Source organism: Hyperolius riggenbachi, chromosome 2, assembly GCF_040937935.1.
Source record: "Hyperolius riggenbachi isolate aHypRig1 chromosome 2, aHypRig1.pri, whole genome shotgun sequence".
NCBI classification, from domain to species: Eukaryota; Metazoa; Chordata; class Amphibia; order Anura; family Hyperoliidae; genus Hyperolius; species Hyperolius riggenbachi.
The window spans coordinates 567,315,147-567,337,473 of NC_090647.1; the positions used below are offsets into that span (position 1 = coordinate 567,315,147).

Genomic DNA, 22,327 nt, shown 5'->3' on the forward strand with positions numbered 1-22,327 from the left:
TCTCTCTCTCTCTCTACCACAGGACACCTTCACAGGTCTTGTGGAGTCCAGGCCTGACCACCTGGGGGAGAAGCACCATATTATAGGCTGATAGTGTATTATATGTATTATAGATATATAGTCGGATACCACAGGACAACCTCACAGGTCTTGTGGAGTCCAGGCCTGACCACCAGGGGGAGCTGCACTATATTATAGGCGGATAGTGTAGATTAGAATATCTATTGCAGACAGGGTCGGACTGGGACACTGGGGGCCCACCAAAGAAATTTCAACCTGGGGCCCACACATCCCATGATTGCAGTGAAAAAAGGGCGTGGCCCTGCACCGGAAGGTGGGCATGGTCATGATGTCTTATGGACAGGGCCAAATGTACATGATCTTAGCAGCATTGTAATTCAGAGACACTGCTGCCCAGCAAAACTTTGCATAGAGTCCCCTCCTTCAATATAAAGTAATGTCTTACTTTGCAGAGGTTGCAACCGCATCGGGGCCCTTAGGCCAAAGGGGCCCCGAAGGGCCCTCCCTCAACTACAGTATACCTCTCGATTGGTCCTGTGCTCATAATAATCACTTCTATAGATACTTTGAACAGTGGTAATCATTAACAAGCTATTTCCCATCCCCTTCTTGCACCTAAGACACTGTAGTTGCCATTGGTTTTGGTGCATCGTATCAATTGTTATGTATAGAGTGCTTGGTGGACCCATTGTAAAATTTGCATCGAGGCCTACAGCTCCTTAGCTACGCCACTGCTCTCAGCATGAGTGATTACAGCACTGAGAAGAGAATTTTTGTGCTGCAGGCAGCAATTGGAGCTCTGTCAGACAAGGAGGAGGGGCCCACCAGAGACTTGGAGGCAGGGCCCACCGAGGGAAAATACTGTACTACTGTGGCCCAGTCCGACCCTGATTGCAGATATATAGCTTGATGCCTCAGGACGCCTTAACATGACTTGTGGGGTTCAGACTTTAATCAGTGAGAGGATGAGGATGAAGATGAGAAGTGAGCACCGCTCGTGACTCATGCAGTTCCGTGGTAACATCGTACAACTCACAATTAAGGATAAATACCTGCCACGTGTGGTGCTCCCATTGGGTGTGCGCACCTCAGAATTCTGTGGAAATAGTCCCTCTTTAACAGGGCTCATAGCTATAGCTGGAGGTGCTGGCGTCTTAGGTGTGGTTTTACCATCTATCCCAGATTAGGTGACACTGTGGCACCCGTTTTGTATGAGTATGGGCCTGTTTCCACTACACGCAGATTTGATGCAGATTGGATGCAGAAAAACGGACTCCAATGAATGCCTATGGGCCTGTTTCCACTAAACGCGATTTTCTAATGCAGATTTTCCCATAGGCATTCATTGGAGTCAGTTTTTCTGCATCCATTCTGCATCCAATCTGCGTGTCGTGGAAACAGGCCCTATATAATAGTTTCTTATAGGGAAGGTTAGTATCTAAAAGTTTCATCCATCTAGCTATTAAGAGGGGCTCAGGAGAGATACACAGGTGGCTTTAATATTTTGGTTGATCTCTGTATTTACATTTTAATGAATTTTTGAAATATGAGTAAAGGTAGAAGTAATAGAGTTTTTTTGTTTTTTTTTTTTTCCATTTGTAAAAATTGTGATGAAAGTGGAAGGGGTCAGTGTTCTTGGCTTCATGCATTCTCTCAGAATGTTCCCTCACTTCTTGTTCCATATGCTTCACAATGAATTGGCATAAACCTCTGTAGAGTGCACTGAGCCCTTCATAGATAGTCACAAGGGCAGGTTCCACATTGTAGAATTTACCTCCAGCTGCTCTGCTTTCAATTAGTGTTGGGCGAACACCTAGATGTTCGGGAACGTTCGCCGAACATCGCCGCGATGTTCGGGTGTTCGCGCCGAACCCCGAACATAATGGAAGTCAATGGGGACCCGAACTTTCGTGCTTTGTAAAGCTTCCTTACATGCTACATACCCCAAATTTGCAGGGTATGTGCACCTTGGGAGTGGGTACAAGGGGAAAAAAAATATTTGAAAAAGAGCTTATAGTTTTTGAGAAAATTGATTGTAAAGTTTCAAAGGAAAAACTGTCTTTTAAATGTGGAGAATGTCATGTTTCTTTGCACAGGTAACATGCTTTTTATCGCCATGCAGTCATAAATGTAATAAAGATGAGAGGTTCCATAAACGGTGGACCGGCAACGCTAACCCAGCACCAGCAGCAGCAGACGTGATGGAACAGGAGGAGGCGCAGGAGGAGAAGGCCACGCTTTGTGAGACACAACAACCCAGGCCTTGCATGAGGACAAAAAGCGTGCGGATAGCATGCTTTGTACCGCCATGCATGCATGCAGTCATAAATGTAATAAAGATAAGAGGTTCAATAAACAGGGACCGGGCGGCAACGCTAACCCAGCAGCAGCAGACGTGATGGAACAGGAGGAGGCGCAGGAGGAGAAGGCCACGCTTTGAGACACAACAACCCAGGCCTTGCATGAGGACAAGAAGCGTGCGGATAGCATGCTTTTTATCGCCATGCAGTCATAAATGTAATAAAGATGAGAGGTTCCGTAAACAGGGACCGGCAACGCTAACGCAGCAGCAGCAGCACACGTGGAACAGGAGCAGGCGCAGGAGGAGAAGGCCATGCTTTTTGAGACACAACAACGCTGGCCTTGCATGAGGACAAAAAGCGTGCGGATATAGCAGCAATGCTTTTTGCCGCCATGCAGTCATAAATGTAATAAAGATGAGAGGTTCCATAAACAGGGACCGGCAACGCTAACGCAGCAGCAGCAGCACACATGGAACAGGAGCAGGCGCAGGAGGAGAAGGCCATGCTTTTTGAGACACAACAACGCCGGCCTTGCATGAGGACAAAAAGCGTGCGGATATAGCAGCAATGCTTTTTGCCGCCATGCAGTCATAAATGTAATAAAGATGAGAGGTTCAATAAACAGGGACCGGAAACGCTAAACCATCCCAGATGTTCATTGGTCATGTTACTTGGTTGGGGTCCTGGAGTGTTGCGTAGTCGTTTCCAATCCAGGATTGATTCATTTTAATTTGAGTCAGACGGTCTGCATTTTCTGTGGAGAGGCGGATATGCCGATCTGTGACGATGCCTCCGGCAGCACTGAAACAGCGTTCCGACATAACGCTGGCTGCCGGGCAAGCCAGCACCTCTATTGCGTACATTGCCAGTTCGTGCCAGGTGTCTAGCTTCGATACCCAATAGTTGAAGGGTGCAGATGGATGGTTCGACACAGCTACGCCATCTGACATGTAGTCCTTGACCATCTTCTCCAGGCGATCGGTGTTGGAGGTGGATCTGCACGCTTGCTGTTCAGTGGGCTGCGGCTGCATGGGTGTCAGAAAATGTTCCCACTCCAAGGACACTGCCGATACCATTCCCTTTTGGGCACTAGCTGCGGCTTGCGTTGTTTGCTGACCTCCTGGTCGTCCTGGGTTTGCGGAAGTCAGTCTGTCGGCGTACAACTGGCTAGAGGGGGAGGATGTCAATCTCCTCTCTAAAGTCTCCACAAGGGCCTGCTGGTATTCTTCCATTTTGACCTGTCTGACTCTTTCTTCAAGCAGTTTTGGAACATTGTGTTTGTACCGTGGATCCAGAAGGGTATAAACCCAGTAATTGGTGTTGTCCAGAATGCGCACAATGCGTGGGTCGCGTTCAATGCAGTCTAGCATGAATTGAGCCATGTGTGCCAGAGTCCTACCAGAATCCTCATCATCCTCTTGTGAGCGTTGTGATAGTTGTTGTGATGCATCATAGTCGTCACCTTCCTCCTGGTCTGCTTCTGCTGACCATTCGCGCTGAATTGTGGAAGTCCAACGTGCACCGCTCTGGCCCTCGTCAGTGGTGGCAGGAAATTCCTGCTCCAACTCCAGCTGTTCCTCCTCCTCTTCTTCGTCATAGCTGCTGCTGGGGCCAGCGTTTCCTGAGGCGGATGGCCTGATGTTGGTACCATCACGCTGATCGTTTTCTCCTTCAGATTCCCCCAGTTGCATCATGACAGCTGTTTCCTTGATTTTCAACATTGACCTCTTCAGTAAACACAGCAGTGGTATGGTAATGCTGACTGAAGAGTTGTCACTGCTCACAAGCAACGTGGATTGCTCAAAATTTTGGAGGACTTGGCAGAGGTCCAACATGTTGGCCCAATCGGATCCACAGAAGCTTGGCAGCTGTCCGGATGCACCTCGGTACTGCGCCGTCATGTACTGGACCACTGCACTCTTCTGCTCGCAAAAGCGGGCTAGCATGTGCAGCGTAGAATTCCAGCGCGTAGGGACATCACACAGCAAGCGATGGTGGGGGAGATTGAAGCGCTCCTGCATCTTGGCGAGTGCCCCCAAAGCAGTACTGGAATTTCTACAATGTTTGGACACTCGACGCACCTTCAACAGAAGATCGGGCACGCCTGGGTACGTCCTCAGGAACCGCTGAACTACTAGGTTCATCACGTGCGCCAGGCAAGGGATGTGTGTCAGCTTAGCCAACCTTAAAGCACGAATGAGATTACTCCCATTATCACACACAACCATGCCCGGTTTCAGGTCCAGCGGTGCCAGCCACAAATCCGTCTGTTCCTTTATTCCCCTCCAAATTTCCTCCCCTGTGTGCTGCTTATCCCCAAGGCAGATCAGCTTCAGCAACGCTTGCTGACGCATGCCAACAGCTGTGCTGCACTGCTTCCACGATCCTACTGCTGCTGTTGCTGGGTTAGCGTTTCCGGATGAGGTACAGCTTTGAGATGCGTTGGAGGAGAAGGAGTCAGAGAGGTAGGTGCTGCTGTTATCCAGTGGGAGGGACGGCGGTGCAGCTGTTTGCGGCGTGGGCAACACCCGCGCCGTAGCAGGTGAGGAATCGCTGCCAGGCTCCACAAGGTTCACCCAGTGCGCGGTAAGGGAGATGTATCGACCCTGGCCGAACGCACTCGTCCAGGTGTCAGTGGTGAGGTGAACCTTGCAGGCAACGGCATTCTTCAAGCTTCGGGTTATTTTGCTGACCACGTGCTCATGCAACTCAGGCACTGCAGAGAGCGCAAAGTGGTAGCGGCTGGGAACCACGTAACGTGGGATGGCCACTGACATCATGCCCTTGAAGCTGTTTGTCTCCACCACTCGATATGGCAGCATTTCGCAGGCCAGAAGCTTGGCTATGCTGGCTGTTACTGCCACGGCCCGGGGGTCATTTGCTGGCAATTTCCTCTTGCGCTCAAACATCTCCGACACAGACAACTGAACCGTAGGGCTGCACACTGAAGGGCTGTTGGTTGTTGTGTTTGATGATGAACACTGGGAGACCTCAAGAGCACTACTCCGGAAAGTGACAGTGTCAGCGTCGTCTGATGTTTGCGAATGTTGTGAACCACGCAATGGCTGGGCTACTGCTGCTGCTGAGGCGGGTCTGGTGGTGAGTCTGGTGAACCCAAGGGAGGCAGTGTTGCTGGTACCCTGTCCTGCTGCGTTTGCCCACAGAGTGGGATGTTTGGATAGCATGTGGCGGCTCATGCTGGTGGTGAAGAGGTTGTTAATACTTTTCCCCCTGCTCAGGCGGGTCTTGCACACCTTGCAAATCGCCATGGTAACATCCTCAGTGCAGTCTTCAAAGAAAGCCCAGACTTTGGAGCACCTGCCTTTCTGTTTGCGCCTCTTTTGCCTCTCACTTGAACTTCCACGCTTGTGGTGCCTGAATTTGCACGCCGCCTACCTTGTGGCACAAGGCGAACTCGTGCAGCAGTGGGTTCTTCAACAGACTCATCTGTGCTGCTGCTACGACGGCGATGTTCTCGTTCACAAACAAAATCTGGGTCTATGTCCACATTGTCCATACCCTCCTCTTCCATCTCCTCAAACTCGTCATATGTCATTGTGGGGGGCCGCCGCCGTGGAGTAGAGCTCCCCAGAACAACCTCTGCGCAGCTCACTCCAACGTCGTCTTCCAGAGCTTCTCGGCCGACCTCCTGCAATTGCAACCCCTCCTGCCCAACTTGCTCTGGGATTTGGGTTTCAAAGTCCTCGGACTCGCCTTGTATTTCAGTGCCCGGTGCATTTCCCACAGTTAATGGTTGTGAATCCGGGCACAACATTTCTGGCTGTTCCTCCATTGACCTTTTAAAGGTGGAAGTTTGTTGGGCTGGGAATAGCTCCTGCGAATACCCCATTGTGTCCTGAGGTAATTCATCGGACTGGTTATCTGGCAGTTGTGTGCGTGGTGTCGCTGCCGGTTGTGTCAGCTTTGTGCCCACTGGCTCCTTGTAACTGGCTGAGGACTCGGACCTCGTGCGTGATGTGCTGGTGCTGCTTAACCCACTGCTGGACGCTTGAGAGGTCATCCAAGTAATTATCTGGTCTTGTTCTTTTGGATCTGTGAGGGTTGTTGTCCTGGACAACATGGGCGGTATTGAGTGGGTTTTCTTGGGTGCTCCCCTGTGGCCTGTACGTGAACCGTCAGGGGAAACACCTCTTCCCTTGCCCCTCCCTCTTTCACCGGATTTCTTCCTCATTTCACTTATCCTTAAAGTACACGCTGACTGGCAGCAGTACAGTGGCAGTACAGAAATGCTATACAGTGGTGGGTGAGCGGTGTACCACTATTGCCAGCAGCGACACAGAGCACAATGCTATACAGTGGCGGGTGAGCGGTGTACTACTGTTCCCAGGCCCAGCAGACACAGAGTGGAAGTAAACACAATGCTATATAGTCTGGTTGAGCGGTGTACACAGTGTCAGTACACACAATGCTATATAGTCTGGCTGAGCGGTGTACACAGAGTGGCAGTACACACAATGATATATAGTCTGGCTGAGCGGTGTACACAGAGTGGCCGTACACACAATGATATATAGTCTGGCTGAGCGGTGTACACAGAGTGGCAGTATACAATGCTATATAGTGTGGCTGAGCCGTGTACACAGAGTGTCAGTAAACAATGCTATATATAGCGTGGCTGAGCCGTGTACGCAGAGTGGCAGTACACACAATGATATATAGTCTGGCTGAGCGGTGTACACAGAGTGTCAGTAAACAATGCTATATAGTCTGGCTGAGCGGTGTACACAGAGTGTCAGTAAACAATGCTATATAGTCTGGCTGAGCGGTGTACACAGTGTCAGTAAACAATGCTATATAGTCTGGCTGAGCGGTGTACACAGAGTGGCAGTACACACAATGATATATAGTCTGGCTGAGCGGTGTACACAGAGTGTCAGTAAACAATGCTATATATAGCGTGGCTGAGCGAGGTACACAGTGGCAGTACACACAATGCTATATAGTCTGGCTGAGCCGTGTACACAGTGTCAGTAAACAATGCTATATAGTCTGGCTGAGCCGTGTACACAGTGTCAGTAAACAATGGTATATAGTCTGGCTGAGCCGTGTACACAGTGTCAGTAAACAATGCTATATAGTCTGGCTGAGCCGTGTACACAGTGTCAGTAAACAATGGTATATAGTCTGGCTGAGCCGTGTACACAGAGTGTCAGTACACACAATGCTATATATAGCGTGGCTGAGCCGTGTACACAGAGTGGCAGTACACACAATGCTATATAGTCAGGCTGAGCGGTGTACACAGAGTGTCAGTAAACACAATGCCATATATAGCGTGGCTGAGCGAGGAACACAGTGGCAGTAAACAATGCTATATATAGTGTGGCTGAGCGGTGTACACAGTGTCAGTAAACACAATGCTATATATAGCGTGGCTGAGCGAGGTACACAGTGGCAGTAAACAATGCTATATATAGTCTGGCTGAGCGAGCGGTGTACTACTGTTCCCATCAGCGACACACAATGACTGGGGGGGACCCTGGCTAGCGTGGCTGGAGCGCGAACTACCCTGCCTGCCTACCCAAAGCTAAACCCACAGACAAATGGCGGAGATATGACGTGGTTCGGGTATTTATTTACCCGAACCACGTGACCGTTCGGCCAATCAGAGCGCGTTCGGGCCCGAACCACGTGACCCGTTCGGCCAATCACAGCGCTAGCCGAACGTTCGGGGAACGTTCGGCCATGCGCTCTTAGTTCGGGCCATGTGGCCGAATGGTTTGGCCGAGCACCGTCAGGTGTTCGGCCGAACTCGAACATCACCCGAACAGGGTGATGTTCTGCAGAACCCGAACAGTGGCGAACAATGTTTGCCCAACACTACTTTCAATTAATAAATTGTGTAATTTTTTTTTTTTTTTCTTTTTTTTTCTCTTTTTTTTTTTTTTTTCTTTTTTTTTTCTCTTGATTAGCTCAGAGCCTAGTCACAGTTTATGAAGGCCCAACCATATTGATAGGCTTCATCACCACGCTCTTGGTGTTGGGCATAAAGTCTCATCATGTTTGCTAATCAGAATTTGCCAATCAAATTTAATTATTTCATAAAATTAAATAAAGAAGGAGAGAAGAGAAACAGACCAAAGATGAAGAAAAGTACCGCATCCTCCCGCGTACAAGACGCGCCCCCCCCTCAGCAACCACGGAAGCGAAACTGTGCACCCCACAGCTCAACATTTATCTACACACTGCCCTATGCTGGACACCACACACACACACACAGACACATGCACAGACCCACGCACACAGACACGCGCACAGACACGCGCACACACAGACATGCGCGCACACAGACACACGCACACACAGACGCGCGCACACAGACACGCGCGCACACAGACACACGCACAGACACACACGCACAGACACACGTACGGACACACATACGGACACACGCACAGACATGCGCGCACACAGACACACGCACAGACACGCGCACACACAGACATGCGCGCACACAGACACACGCACAGACATGCGCGCACACAGACACACGCACACACAGACACACGCACACACAGACGAGCGCACACAGACACACGCACAGACACACGCACAGACACACGCGCACACAAACACACGCACACAAACACACGCACAGACACACGTACGGACACACGCACGGACACACGCACGGACACACACAACACACACGGACACACGCACAGGCACGGACACACACACAGACACACCATACACACACGCCACACTACTAGCACTCGTTCCAGTTGGGGGGCTGTCCCACACTCCCAGTTGTCCCACCCACTGGAGAACACGGTGAGTAGAAAAGAAATCACCAAGAGAAAAGTGTAAAAGTGTAAAGAATAGCTACTTAACATTACCCTTAGAGTAGTATGGCTAGAATTTGAATTTCTCAGAACAAAAATTATACAGCTTTATCCATCTGTTTTGTTCATTGATAACAGTCATTGGGGCCTCGGGGGGATGTGAGTACTCTATCTCTAAGAGCTCATTAAATCTGGTGAGCCAACTTGATATTGTAGGGATAATGTGGGTACCCCAGTGTTCAGTAATTAGTTTCTTGCCGATCAGGGTTGAAAACATTAAGAGGTCCATAGATAATTCAGTAGTGGTTTGCAGGCCCTGACCAAAGATTGCCTCTATTTTATTGATACGGAGGTCTAGGCCTGTGTTTACTCTTAAAAAAACCTCAACCTTTTTCCAAAATTTCTGGATTGAGGGACAGGACCACCAAATGTGGGAATAATGTAAAACTGGATAAGAACATCTCCAGCAAATAGATGGAACGGAACTGTATAATTTATTAAGAGCATCCGGAGTAGAATACCAGCGCATGATTACTTTATATTGCATTAATTGAAGTACTGTATTTTTAGGCATCCAAACATTCTCTATAAAGCTCGACCAGCGTTTATTGTCCAAATCAATTTGCAGTTCACCTTCCCACCACTCCCTAATTCTGTCCCGTGAAGTGCAGCAACGACCCATACAGAAGTGACAAGCTCCCTGGGGGTTTAGTCCTAGCCAGAAACCATTTTTCAAAATTGGACAGTTCCGTCCTAATAGGGCCTAAAGACCTGATTTCTTTGAGTATATAGCTTGATATTTGGTAATATTTAAAAAATGGAAAATGTGGAGGTGGGCTGGCTAGACCGAACCTTCCCAGGAAATCCCAGAGTCTAGTATCTTGTTCTAAACCGGTTCAATTAAGCCAAGTCCTGTCCATCCCTGGGGTAAAACCAGGGTTATTAACTATAGATAATAGGGGGCATGGTCCTGGGAGTGTTTTAATCAAATATTTAAAAGTAGTCAGAGTTGGGCCTATTAATGGTTGAGTACAACCTCTAGACAACCTGTTCAGTACCTGTAGATTGCATGACAGGGCAAAATGTTCATTCAGATATTCTAGCTCCAGATCTGTCCAAAAGCTATGATCTTTGCCTTTCCTCCAGTCTAGTATTCTACCCAAGTGGACTGCTTGGTAATACTTATAAATATCCGGTATAGCCAGCCCTCCTCCTTCCCTCTTTTGAATAAGGTGTCTATGTGAGATTCTACTTTTTTTGCCCCTCCATATAAATCTCTGCAGCACAGCCTTTCCACCTCGAAACCAGGATCTTGGGACAAAAATAGGAAGACACTGGAACACAAAGAGTAATCTAGGGAGGATCATCATTTTGATGATAGATATCCTGCCCAAGACATTGAAGCAGGGTCTGTCCCACCCGTCCAGCAATTTTTTACAGTCAGGTAGAAGCCTGTCGTAGTTGGCCCCAAATAAGTCACTCTCATTTGAGCATAATTTTATCCCCAAGTAATCGATACAGCTAGTCTGCCATTTAAATGGTACTATGGATTGAATAGTGTGTCTAGAGAGGGGTGAACAGCCCAGGTCCAGAATAGTGGTTTTCTTTATATTAACTTTAAAATTCGAACAGTGACTGAAAGATTCTAATAATTGAACTGCCCTTGGTATTGATGTGGCCGGTTCTAAAACAGTCAGCAGTAAATCATCTGCGTAAGCAAGTATTTTGATTTCATTCTGGCAGGTCTTTAAACCTGTTATCAAATGGTCTCTCTGTACAGCCTGAATAAGGGGTTCTAATGCTAAATTAAAGAGATAGGGTGAAAGGGGACAGCCCTGTCTGACTCCATTGCAAACTGGAAAGTCAGAAAAGACAGCCCCATTAACTTTAATTGCTGAACTTTGATTTGCATAGAGCTTTTTAATTCGATTGCAAAAGGAGTTTCCTACTTTAACTGTATGTAAGACTTTATATAGATAGTGCCTATTAAGTCTATCGAAAGCTTTTTCGGCATCTATCGCCACCATTGCCGCCTCAACTCCACGTCCACGGACCTTATTACAGAAACCAACAGCAGTGTACACGTTTTCATACAGTTGTTTTTTATTACGGAAACCACACTGTTGTTCCCCCAATAATGTATCGTACACTTTAAGGAGTCTATTTGCAAGAATTTTTGAGTATATTTTGACATCTATATTTATTATAGAGATAGGTCTAAATTTGCTGCAATCAAGGTTTTCCTTTCCTTCTTTAGGAATCACTGTTAGTACTGCTTTATTTGATAGATCCGAGAACGTGGTTGGTGAGTCAACCTCATTTACTAGAGCACAGAATGGTGTCGCCAACTCCTTACAAAAGGTTTGATAGAATTCTGCTATAAAACCATCTGGACCTGGGCTTTTCCCCCTCCCCAGAGCTTGAACCGCAAGAATGAATTCCTCCTCAGTAATCGGGGTATTTAGGGACTCTTGTATTACAGAACTGACCAAGGGAGGCGAATACTGAGATAATAAATCAGACCCTGGTTCAGTTTGTTCTATAGATTGCAAGTTGTATAGTTTGGAAAAATAGTTAGTAAAACCTATACCTATTTCCTCAGTGCTATTTAATATAGTCCCATTGGGGCCTATTATTTTTTCAATAAAGTTTTCTGATTTTTGCTTTTGAAGCAGGCCTGCGAGAACTTTCCCGGGTGTATTACGGCCGAGTACTAAAACTTTTTTATCGTTTCTAAGCTGTTTTATCATTTTTTCGTTTAGTATTTTATTAATCTGAGTTCTGATAGTTTGCAGTTTCTTAGATATTTCGGTTGTGATTTTTTTTTATTCAAAAACTCCAACTGACCTAATTCGGCTAACAGGTCCTCCAGTTCCTTTTTTTTTTCTCTATTCCTCCTGATGCCATATTTTATGAGGACACCGCGAATCACACACTTCATTGTATCCCAGAGGGTCTGCTCTGAAACATCAGGAGACCTATTCAACAAGTAGAAATCACTAAGACTAGTTTTTATTTCGGTGATCATGTCAGGTATTGAAAGTAGTCCCAGATCTAACCTCCATTCTCTTCTTGTAACCTGTTCCTTTTTCCATGTCAAGGACATAAGGATTGGGTAATTATGACAACTGTCACAGTAAGTGAGAAGCATTCTCTGCAGCAGTGAAGAATACAATTGTAAACTTTTTTTGTATTCAAAAGTAAGGGAAAACAAACTTATTTTGACTTCAGCTCTAAATATTATGCCAGAGGTGAGCGAACTGAAATCATTTCTAGTTGGTTCTGAAGATCATTCTTGTCATCTTCTTTATATTCATTCAAGTTTTTTTTTTTTTCAGAATTAAATGCTAATGATGCAATGGTTACTGTCACTCATGTGGAAGGGAAGAAACATCTTAAGTGTATTGAGACTGGAATGTTCCGGAATCCATGGGTCAGGTGGTTCGATGACCAAGGAAAGGACCTATCTGAATTAGGAACCCGCAAAATCACAGAGGTTAAAGATGGGAAGAAGAAGGTGGAGTCTGTGCTGGATTATGACGTGGAGATAAACAAGCATTACTTCTGCCAGATCAGGGAGGGTAGACTGAGGAGGACCGCCCGTGCTGTGATCTCCGGTACGTATTGACACTAAATTCTCCAGTTTATATATATAAAACAGTTAGAAATCAGTGATATTGAAGAAAAATGTACACATTTACCGAAGGTTCATCTCTCCCAATAGCTGTATGTGTAGGGGACTAACCGCATGGGCAAAAAAAAAAAAAATTTGCATGCCATATAAAAGTGTACACAATACCTTTGACAGAACTAATACAAATACACAAAATCAACAAAGATTGCTACATGAAGAAAAATGATCATCCTTGGTAAGGCAATGCCAATATAAGGCCCGGTTCACACTTGCGTTATTTTGCGGACCGCAAAGTCCGCAAACGGAACGGACGATTAAGGGTCCATTGTTAATCAATGGACCCTTGCGCCCTCATCCGTTCCTCCGGATGCGGTCTGCGGTCTGGAACTTTCCAACATGCTCCAATTTTCCGGACCAGTCCTCCGTCCACCGCCGCCGGATCCGGACAAGAAATCCAGCACAAGAGGAACTGAGGGGAAACGGAAGTGCACAACACACTTCCGGATGTAAGCTGGACGTCCTACCCCACTTCCTGTGGGGTTCTCTATTGTGCAGGCACCCATGTGGATGTACCCAGCGCCGGACAGCCCCCAGCCTCTCCACAGCCACCCCAGAACACAGCGGAGGGCAGGGAAGGACCCGACCATCCAGACACAGGGCCCCGCGGGACGAGGAGGATGATGTCCGCACAGCAGGCTCTCCCAAGAAGGACTCCAGCGCTTTTCCAGACCTTCCAGGCCCCTCTTTGAAAATGGAAACGGATCCAGGACGCATGAAGAACGGAAGAAGATACAGATGAAAACTGAACGTGACCTGACCGGATCCTGATGGCGAACGGATGTTCTCAGAACGGACCGGACCGGAACGGACCCGTGCCACCAGTAAGTATTTCATCAAAACGCAAGTGTGAACCGGGCCTAAACCACTTACCTCAGGAGGGGGAAGCCTCTGGATCCTAATGATGAGGTTCCCCCATCTCCTTTGTCCCACCGTTCCGGCGACCAGACCCGGGCAACAATATTTATATCTGTGCTCCTGCACAGCCGCAGTACCAGCCTCCCCTTGGGCTCAGGCCGAAATAGCCGAGCCTGATCAGGTCCACTCTACTGCACCTGCGCGCACTGCTGACAAGCTTGACGATTTTCTGGAGCTGCCAGCGCTGGGACAGAGGAGAATGGGGGAAGCCTCATCAGGATCCAGAGGCTTCCCCATCCCGAGGTAAGTACCCCCCCGGGGCAATTTTATTTTGTTACAGGATTATTTTAACCATTTATGCCGCCTGGACGTGATCCTCACGTCCAGGCGGCTGCTGCCCTGCTGATGCGTGCTCCCGTGGGTGGTTGCAGGTGTGCCTGCACGCCCCCGTGCCAGCCCCCTGGTAGCCCGGAGATCAATGAACGGGAACATGATTCCTGTTCATTGATCTATGTCCCCGGTAGAAAAAAAGACGGCCTCTTCTCAGAGGCCGCGGTCTTTCTGGCAAAAAAAAGTTTCCCCAGATTAACTGTGTTTATTTCCCACACCAAAAATCACCCAAATAAAATTTTTAATGGAAAAAAAAATTACAATAAAAAAAAAGAAAAACATAAATAGTTACCTAAAGGGTCTGAACTTTTTAAATATGCATGTGAAGAAGGTATATTACGAACATTTTTTAAATTATAAGCTTGAAAATAGTGATGGATGCAAAACTGAAAAAATGCACCTTTTATTTTAAAATAAAATATTGGTGCCATACATTGTGATAGGGACACAATTTAAATGGTGTAATAATTGAGACAAATGGGCAAATAAAAAAAAAAAAAAGGTTTTAATTATGGTATCATGTATTATTTTAAAACTATAATGGCCAAAAAGTGAGAAATGAATACATTTTCCCATTTTTTTCATATTACTATGAAAATGCTTTTAGAAAAAAATTATTCTTAACAAAATGTACCACCCAAAGAAAACCTAATTGGTGGCAGAAAAAACAAGATATAGATCAATTCATTGTGATAATTATTGATAGTTATTAGCGAATGAATGGGAGGTGAAAATTGCTCTGTTGCATAAGGTGAAAAATCCCAGCGGGCTGAAATGGTTAAGTAGCTAATGTTCCCCAGATAACTTCAAGGAGCACTACAGCGAAAAACTGTAAAATTTAAAATATGTGTAAACATATACAAATAAGAAGTACATTTTTTCCAGAGTAAAATGAGCCATAAATTACTTTTCTCCTATGTTGCTGTCACTTACAGTAGGCAGTAGAAATCTGACAGAACCTAGAGGTTTTGGACTAGTCCATCTCTTCATAGGGGATTCTCAGCAAGGCTTTTATTCTTTATAAAGATGCCTGAAAAAAGGATTTAAACAGTGATGCCGGCCAGCTTCCCTGCTCGCTACACATTTTTTTGGCAGTTGGACAGAGCAACTGCCATTCACTAAGTGCTTTTGAAAACAAATATATCCCGGAGAATCCCCTATAAAGAGATGAACTAGTCCAAAACCTGTCACTTCTGTCAGATTTCTACTACCTACTGTAAGTGACAGCAACATAGGAGAAAAGTAATTTATGGCTCCTTTTACTCTGGGAAAAAAAAGCACTTCTTATTTGTATACGTTTGCACATATTTTACATTTTACAGTTTTTCGCTGTAGTGCCCCTTTAAGTTGCGTACATGGCATTTTGGCACACGGTGAGCCGAATGAATACTTTTCCCCTCTGAGTTGTTGCAACTCAGAGGGAGAAGTACTTCGGGGTCTGGTAATTGCCGGATCCCCAAATTACCTGTGGGGAGGGCACGGACTATAGCATTACTGCATTAGACACGCCAAGCTTTGGAGCTACGCAGTACGAGGAGGGTGCAAAAAAGCCCTGCTTTTTAATTAAATAGCCATGTACCCCTATATATCAGTATTGTCCTGTGAGTCCTCCATTAAGCAGTATATTTATAAGGCAGGCAATTGCCCAATTTTTCTGGCCTCACCTTGTTTGGCTGCAATTTCAAATGATTAGGTAGGTAACTGCTCAATTTTTCAGGCATCTCAAACATTGGCTGCACATAAGACACAGAACATTTATATTGTGTGCTTCTCCTGGCGGAGTCAAAGCGCCAGAGCTGCAGCCACTAGAACGTGCTCTATAGGCAGTAGCAGGTTTAGGGAGTCTTGCCCAAGGTCTCCTCATTGAATAGATGCAGCTTACTGAACAGCGATAGCGGAGATTTGAACCCTGGTCTCCTGTGTCAGAGGCAGAGCCATTTACAAGTACACTATCCAGCCACATCATTTTTAGGCAGGTACAAACAGGTGGCCACAGGTTTATACATGAAAAAACACCTATGTGTGAAATATGTATTTTTTGTGCAATTTTTCGCCCTTGATCCCCCTCCGCCACTGTCTTTGGAGTTTTTGGACTCTGTGTAAACCTTTTTTAAAGTGTACTGGAGGTGACATGGGACACAACAAGATAAACATGTGCATGTACAGTACAAAGCATATTAATAACCAGGCTGTTTTAGTTGTTTTATTTTGCTGCCTGAAAGAGTTAATTTCTAGGCATGAAAGTGACAGCTTCTGTCTTGTTGGTACCTTATCAGGAATATAGTAAACATCACTGAAAAGCAAATTACAGCCATAAAAGTTTTCCTGGCAGAATAAAATTTCTGAGGGCAGTGAGAAATAAAATACATGAACTATTGACCTTTTTCTAACTCTGGGACACTTTATAGGCTGCCACTGATTAGAGACAGTAAGGCATTCAACCTACTTTGTATATGTTTAAATATTAAGCTGGGTCTACATGTGCCGATTTTTCTTATCAATCGATTGATAAGATCCGACAGGTCCGATCTCGCCACGGCCGATTCCCCGCTCGTTCCCCGCAAGCGGACAATAGCGGGGAATCGAGCGGAAGATAAGCGGCGCCAGCAGGGACGAGCGGCTATCGAATCCGACGGACGCGGCGGGTACGCGCGGGGATGCGGAAGAGTCGATCCGGCGGCTGGATGGTGTAATGGATAAGGGCTCTGCCTCTGACACAGGAGACCAGGGTTCAAATCACGGCTCTGTCTGTTCAGTAAGCTGCACCTATTCAGTAGGAGACCTTAGGCAAGTCTCCCTAACACTGCTACTGCCAATAGAGCGCGCCCTAGTGGCTGCAGCTCTGACCTAACACTGCTACTGTCTATAGAGCGCCCCCTAGTGGCTGCAGCTCTGGCCTTACACTGCTAATGCCTATAGAGCACCCCCTAGTGGCTGCAGCTCTGGCCTAACACTGCTACTGCCTATAGAGCGCCCCCTAGTGGCTGCAGCTCTGGCCTAACACTGCTACTGCCTATACAGCTTGCCCTAGTGGCTGCAGCTCTAGCCTAACACTGCTACTGCCTATAGAGCACGTCCTAGTGGCTGCAGCTCTGGCCTAACACTGCTACTGCCTATAGGGCGCGTCCTAGTGGCTGCAGCTCTCGCCTAACACTGCTACTGTCTATAGAGCGCCCCCTAGTGGCTGCAGCTCTGGCCTAACACTGCTACTGCCTATAGAGCGCCCCCTAGTGGCTGCAGCTCTGGCCTAACACTGCTACTGCCTATAGAGCGCCCCCTAGTGGCTGCAGCTCTGGCCTAACACTGCTACTGTCTATAGAGCGCCCCCTAGTGGCTGCAGCTCTTGCCTAACACTGCTACTGCCTATAGAGCGCCCCCTAGTAGCTGCAGCTCTGGCCTAACACTGCTACTGCCTATAGAGCGCCCCCTAGTGGCTGCAGCTCTGGCCTAACACTGCTACTGTCTATAGAGCGCCCCCTAGTGGCTGCAGCTCTGGCCTAACACTGCTACTGCCTATAGAGCGCCCCCTAGTGGCTGCAGCTCTGGCCTAACACTGCCACTGCCTATAGAGCGCCCCCTAGTGGCTGCAGCTCTAGCCTAACACTGCTACTGCCTATAGAGCACGTCCTAGTGGCTGCAGCTCTGGCCTAACACTGCTACTGCCTATAGGGCGCGTCCTAGTGGCTGCAGCTCTGGCCTAACACTGCTACTGCCTATAGAGCGCCCCCTAGTGGCTGCAGCTCTGGCCTAACACTGCTACTGCCTATACAGCTTGCCCTAGTGGCTGCAGCTCTAGCCTAACACTGCTACTGCCTATAGAGCAGGTCCTAGTGGCTGCAGCTCTGGCCTAACACTGCTACTGCCTATAGGGCGCGTCCTAGTGGCTGCAGCTCTCGCCTAACACTGCTACTGTCTATAGAGCGCCCCCTAGTGGCTGCAGCTCTGGCCTAACACTGCTACTGCCTGTAGAGCGCCCCCTAGTGGCTGCAGCTCTCGCCTAACACTGCCACTGCCTATAGAGCGCCCCCTAGTGGCTGCAGCTCTAGCCTAACACTGCTACTGCCTATAGAGCACGTCTTAGTGGCTGCAGCTCTGGCCTAACACTGCTACTGCCTATAGGGCGCGTCCTAGTGGCTGCAGCTCTGGCCTAACACTGCTACTGCCTATAGGGCGCGTCCTAGTGGCTGCAGCTCTGGCGCTTTGACTCCGCCAGGAGAAAAGCGTGATATAAATGTTATGTCTTGTCTTGTCTAATCGAGCCGCCGGATCGCTCCGTCTAGATCCAGCTTAAAAGAAAAACCTGAAATACTTAAAATGTCATTTTTAGGAGTAGGCGGAACAATCTTATATATTATCTCATCAGTTTTTCACCTCCGGTTTGTTTTAAAGAAACTGGCTGCAGAGATGCCTTGGAGGTTTCACAAGTTCACCTGGTATTAAAGTCAATTGTGCTTGCCGTTAACTATAGGTTCGCAAACATCCGCAGTAAAGGTAAAATCGTGATGTTCGGCCATTCCTTTTATTAGGTAGAAAGATGTACCCCTCAAATAGTATTAGGTAACTAAAGTACCTCCCAAAGTATTAGGTAGTGCCAATAATTGATGTGCCTCCCCCTACTTCCTCTGTATAGGTAGTCAGTCCCCCCAGTATATATAGGTAGTCAGAGTGGGCCCCAGTATAGGTCAACCGAGTTAACCCACCAGTGTAAGTATCCAGAGGTAGCTCCCTAGTATAGGTAGCCCTCCCCAGTATAGGTTGTCCCCAGTATACAGTTGAGGCCAAAATTATTAGCCCCCCCCCCCCCCCCCAGGAACTATGGAACATTCTCCTAAACGTATTCCCAGTGTTTGCAGCATTGATGCAACTTGATCTAATCATTCACCAGTGCTATTTAGTAGCTCTTGGTACATTATGTAATGCAAAATATATTAGAGGCTTGCTTTATATTAAATATTGTAAAAATGGGGTGGTAAAAATATTAACCCCATATAAGTGTTTCCTTTCAAAACACACCTACAGTAATTAACCAAACCACTTTGAAACTACACCCGTGTACTTAGTTGGCTTCCTAACCCCTACAGTCAATAGGCTACCTAATGATGTTCAATCATCATGAAAAGACTCTTAAAGTGTACCAGAGATGAAGCACCCTCGTGTATTTACCATATATATATCAATGGGAACATGCCAGTAAACACCTACCCTGCTCTCTGTTTCATCCTTCACTGCTCATCCTGCCTGTTATCAGCCCTGATATAATCCCCGACTGAGCAGTCTGGCTTTGCTCAGGAATAATTATAGCTGAGTCTTTCTTCTCTGATGTCTTTTCAAGCCCAAGCCTGCCCCCTTCTGGCTCTGCTTTCCTGTTCTGTATATTAGCAGCATCACAGAGAGCTGTGATGAGATGGGAGGAGCTGCTGGTGCCAAGGAAGGAGCTATTTTTTAAATCTATATTTGTTAGTAGGCCTGAACGATTTTAGGAAAAGATTGAATTGCACGATTTCTGCCAGAAATTGCGATTTCGATTCAATACACGATTTTCTACTCACAACGATGGATCAGATTGCTCTGACCATCCATGACACAAAACCTGAACGTGTGTGAACCCAGGTGTAGAATTTAGTAATAGGTGCCCCTTTTATGCAGCTTATTACTCCTGGAAGAAAAAAAAAAAATATATATAAGGCAGCACAGTGGCGTAGTGGTTAGTGCTCTTGCCTTGCAGCGCTGGGTCCCTGGTTCAAATTCTAGCCCGGTCCTAGCCCTGCGAGGAGTTTGTATGTTCTCTCCATGTCTGTGTGGGTTTCCTCCGGGCACTCCGGTTTCCCCCCACATCCAATAAAACCTACAGATAAGTTAACTGGCTACTGAAAATTGGCCCTATACTATGGTACATATATAGACATATGACTATTGTAGGGATTAGATTGTGAGCTCCTCTGAGGGACAGCTAAGTGACTAGACTATGTACTCTGTATAGCGCTGCGTAAGAGATAGATAGATAGAGATAGATATAGATCTGTATATTTATATTATATATTACTATACATTTCTCAGTACTGTGTGACATGACAGCAGTGACTCCCCATGTAGCCTGTCAGGGTGACAGTTTCAGTGTCAGTCACTGTCACCCAGGCACGCAGCAGCACACACCACAGGGCATGCAGAGAGGGGACCACAGTAATAGTAGTTTGCTGACTGTCCCCTGCCAGGAAGAGAGCAGACAGAAGTGTTAATTAATTTCTGCGTGAACGGCTCGGCTCCCCGGGCAGCACGTCTCTTAGGGCTCTTTCACACTACAGGCAGCGGTGAAAGGCTAAAACGCTGCGTTTTGGCTGCAGGCGTTTTCAAGGCGTTTTGAAGGCGTTTTAACGCCTATACATTACAATCAATTGTAATGAGAAACGCCGCGGTAGGCCCAGAAAAAGCGCCTGGGAGCGTTGAAACGCAACGCTCCAAAACGTGGCGTTTAGTGTGAATGGTAAAATGAAAGTCTATGGACTTTCTTTTACCTAGGAAAACGCCAACTTCAGCCGTGGCGTTAAAATGCCAAAAAAGCCCTCTGGTGTGAAAGGGCCCTCAGGCTCTTCTCATTTTCCAGCGAAGGGGGGCGGGACAAGCCATCCTTCCTGTGTATGCCTGTCTGCCCCATTCACCAGCGGCCAGCCTGGCTGTCACCCGGAAAGGGAGGGGGAATGATCCGACTCATTAACCCCTCACTGGCCTCCTCTCCAGCACCTACAGGGAACATTTCTGCTTTTGCTATACGCGACTGAGGAGGAGGGAGCCGGAAGCAGAGCAGGAATCAGCAGCTGCAAAAACCGCAGCTCTGACAATCTCAAGATCGTCACACTGCTGATCGCGATTTTCGGTTTAAAACCGAAAATCATTGAGCCCTATTTGTTAGTCATAAGAGGTTTTTAGAAATGGTGATTTTATTTTGCACACAGCCCACTAAATAATATGCTTTTCTGATGAACTGTGTTTTGCATGGATTTTTAGTAAAAAAACCCCACAAAAACAGCACACCAGAGCAGCGAAAATACCAGGTATTGTATTTATTGTGTAAAATCTATCAGGGGATATATTTTGTGCCAAAGCGTTCATCTCTGGTTTCCTTTAAGGTAGCCATACATCTGTCGACTTGGCGGCCGATCTGTTAGAATTTAAGTATGATATGCTTGAATTCGTAGGCTTCAGTTACTTTACCTAACTAGGTCAGTAAAAGGACTTGCTCTTCAGTGTCTAATAGTGACTAGGAAAGGTCAATGAGAAGCAAAGTATTATAAATGCAGCACTCAGCACAGGGCTGATTTACAGTAAGGGGGCTTGTCCACACTATGAGCATTTGTGATTTTTTTTTTTAAAGAGGAACTCCAGTGAACATTTTTACTGCTGGCAGGTGATGTAGCTGCTGCATGGTTTTTGGCAGTTGGAAACAGCTGTAAACAGCTATTTTCCACAATGCCGCAAGGTTCACAGACAGGAAACTGCCAAAAGTTTGAACTTTTCTTGTGGGAAGGGTTTCACCACAGTATCAGTCATACAGCGCCCCCTGATGGTCTGTTTGTGAAAAGGAATAGATTTCATATGTAAAAGGGGGTATCAGCTACTGATTGGGATGAAGTTCAATTTTTGGTTGGAGTTTCTCTTTAAAGGGGAACTTCAGCCTAAACAAACATACTGTCATCAAGTTACATTAGTTATGTTAATTAGAATAGATAGGTAATATAATCTCTTAACCACCCTGTTTTAAAAGAACAGGCAAATGTTTGTGATTCATGGAGGCTGCCATCTTTGTCATGGGGGCAGCCATCTTTTTGGTTGAAAGGAGGTGACAAGGAGCAGGAGAGACAGTTCCAACTATCCTGTGTCCTGATTACCCCTCCCAGCTGCACATGCTAGGCTTCAAATGTCAAATTCAAAATGTAAAAAAAAAAATTGCACCAAAACAGCAGATCGAGAACAACAAAATCAGAAATCCCATCATGCTTTGCACAGCTTTAGGGGAAAAAAGCCCGGGCAGTTTTCATCTGTGCAGCTAAAAATGAGGCTTGTATAAGAGAAACAAAGTTCTGATGCTGTGGAACTGTTAAAGAAACACCAAGCCTTTTCAGTGCTGCTGAGTCGATTTTTAGTCCGGAGGTTCACTTTAAGGATTATTTCTGAGAGAGAGAGGCATTTCTAGAAGCACTGTGGAACGTGGTCCTGTGTCTCACACAAGGCCAGAGTGCTTATCTGTCCACGATGTACAGACA

General features: G+C 46.7%; 1 protein-coding gene across 2 annotated transcripts in view; it reads left to right on the plus strand.

The window, feature by feature from the left end:
* The window catches only part of LOC137547423 (V-set domain containing T-cell activation inhibitor 1-like), a 92,135-nt gene that overhangs the window by 65,779 nt on the left and 4,029 nt on the right, over positions 1 to 22,327 (plus strand). For both annotated transcript variants that reach the window (XM_068271003.1, XM_068271002.1), the window contains exon 5: positions 12,469 to 12,747. In XM_068271003.1, coding sequence (XP_068127104.1) covers positions 12,469 to 12,747 — 279 coding nt within the window. The remainder of the gene's footprint in view (positions 1 to 12,468; positions 12,748 to 22,327) is intronic.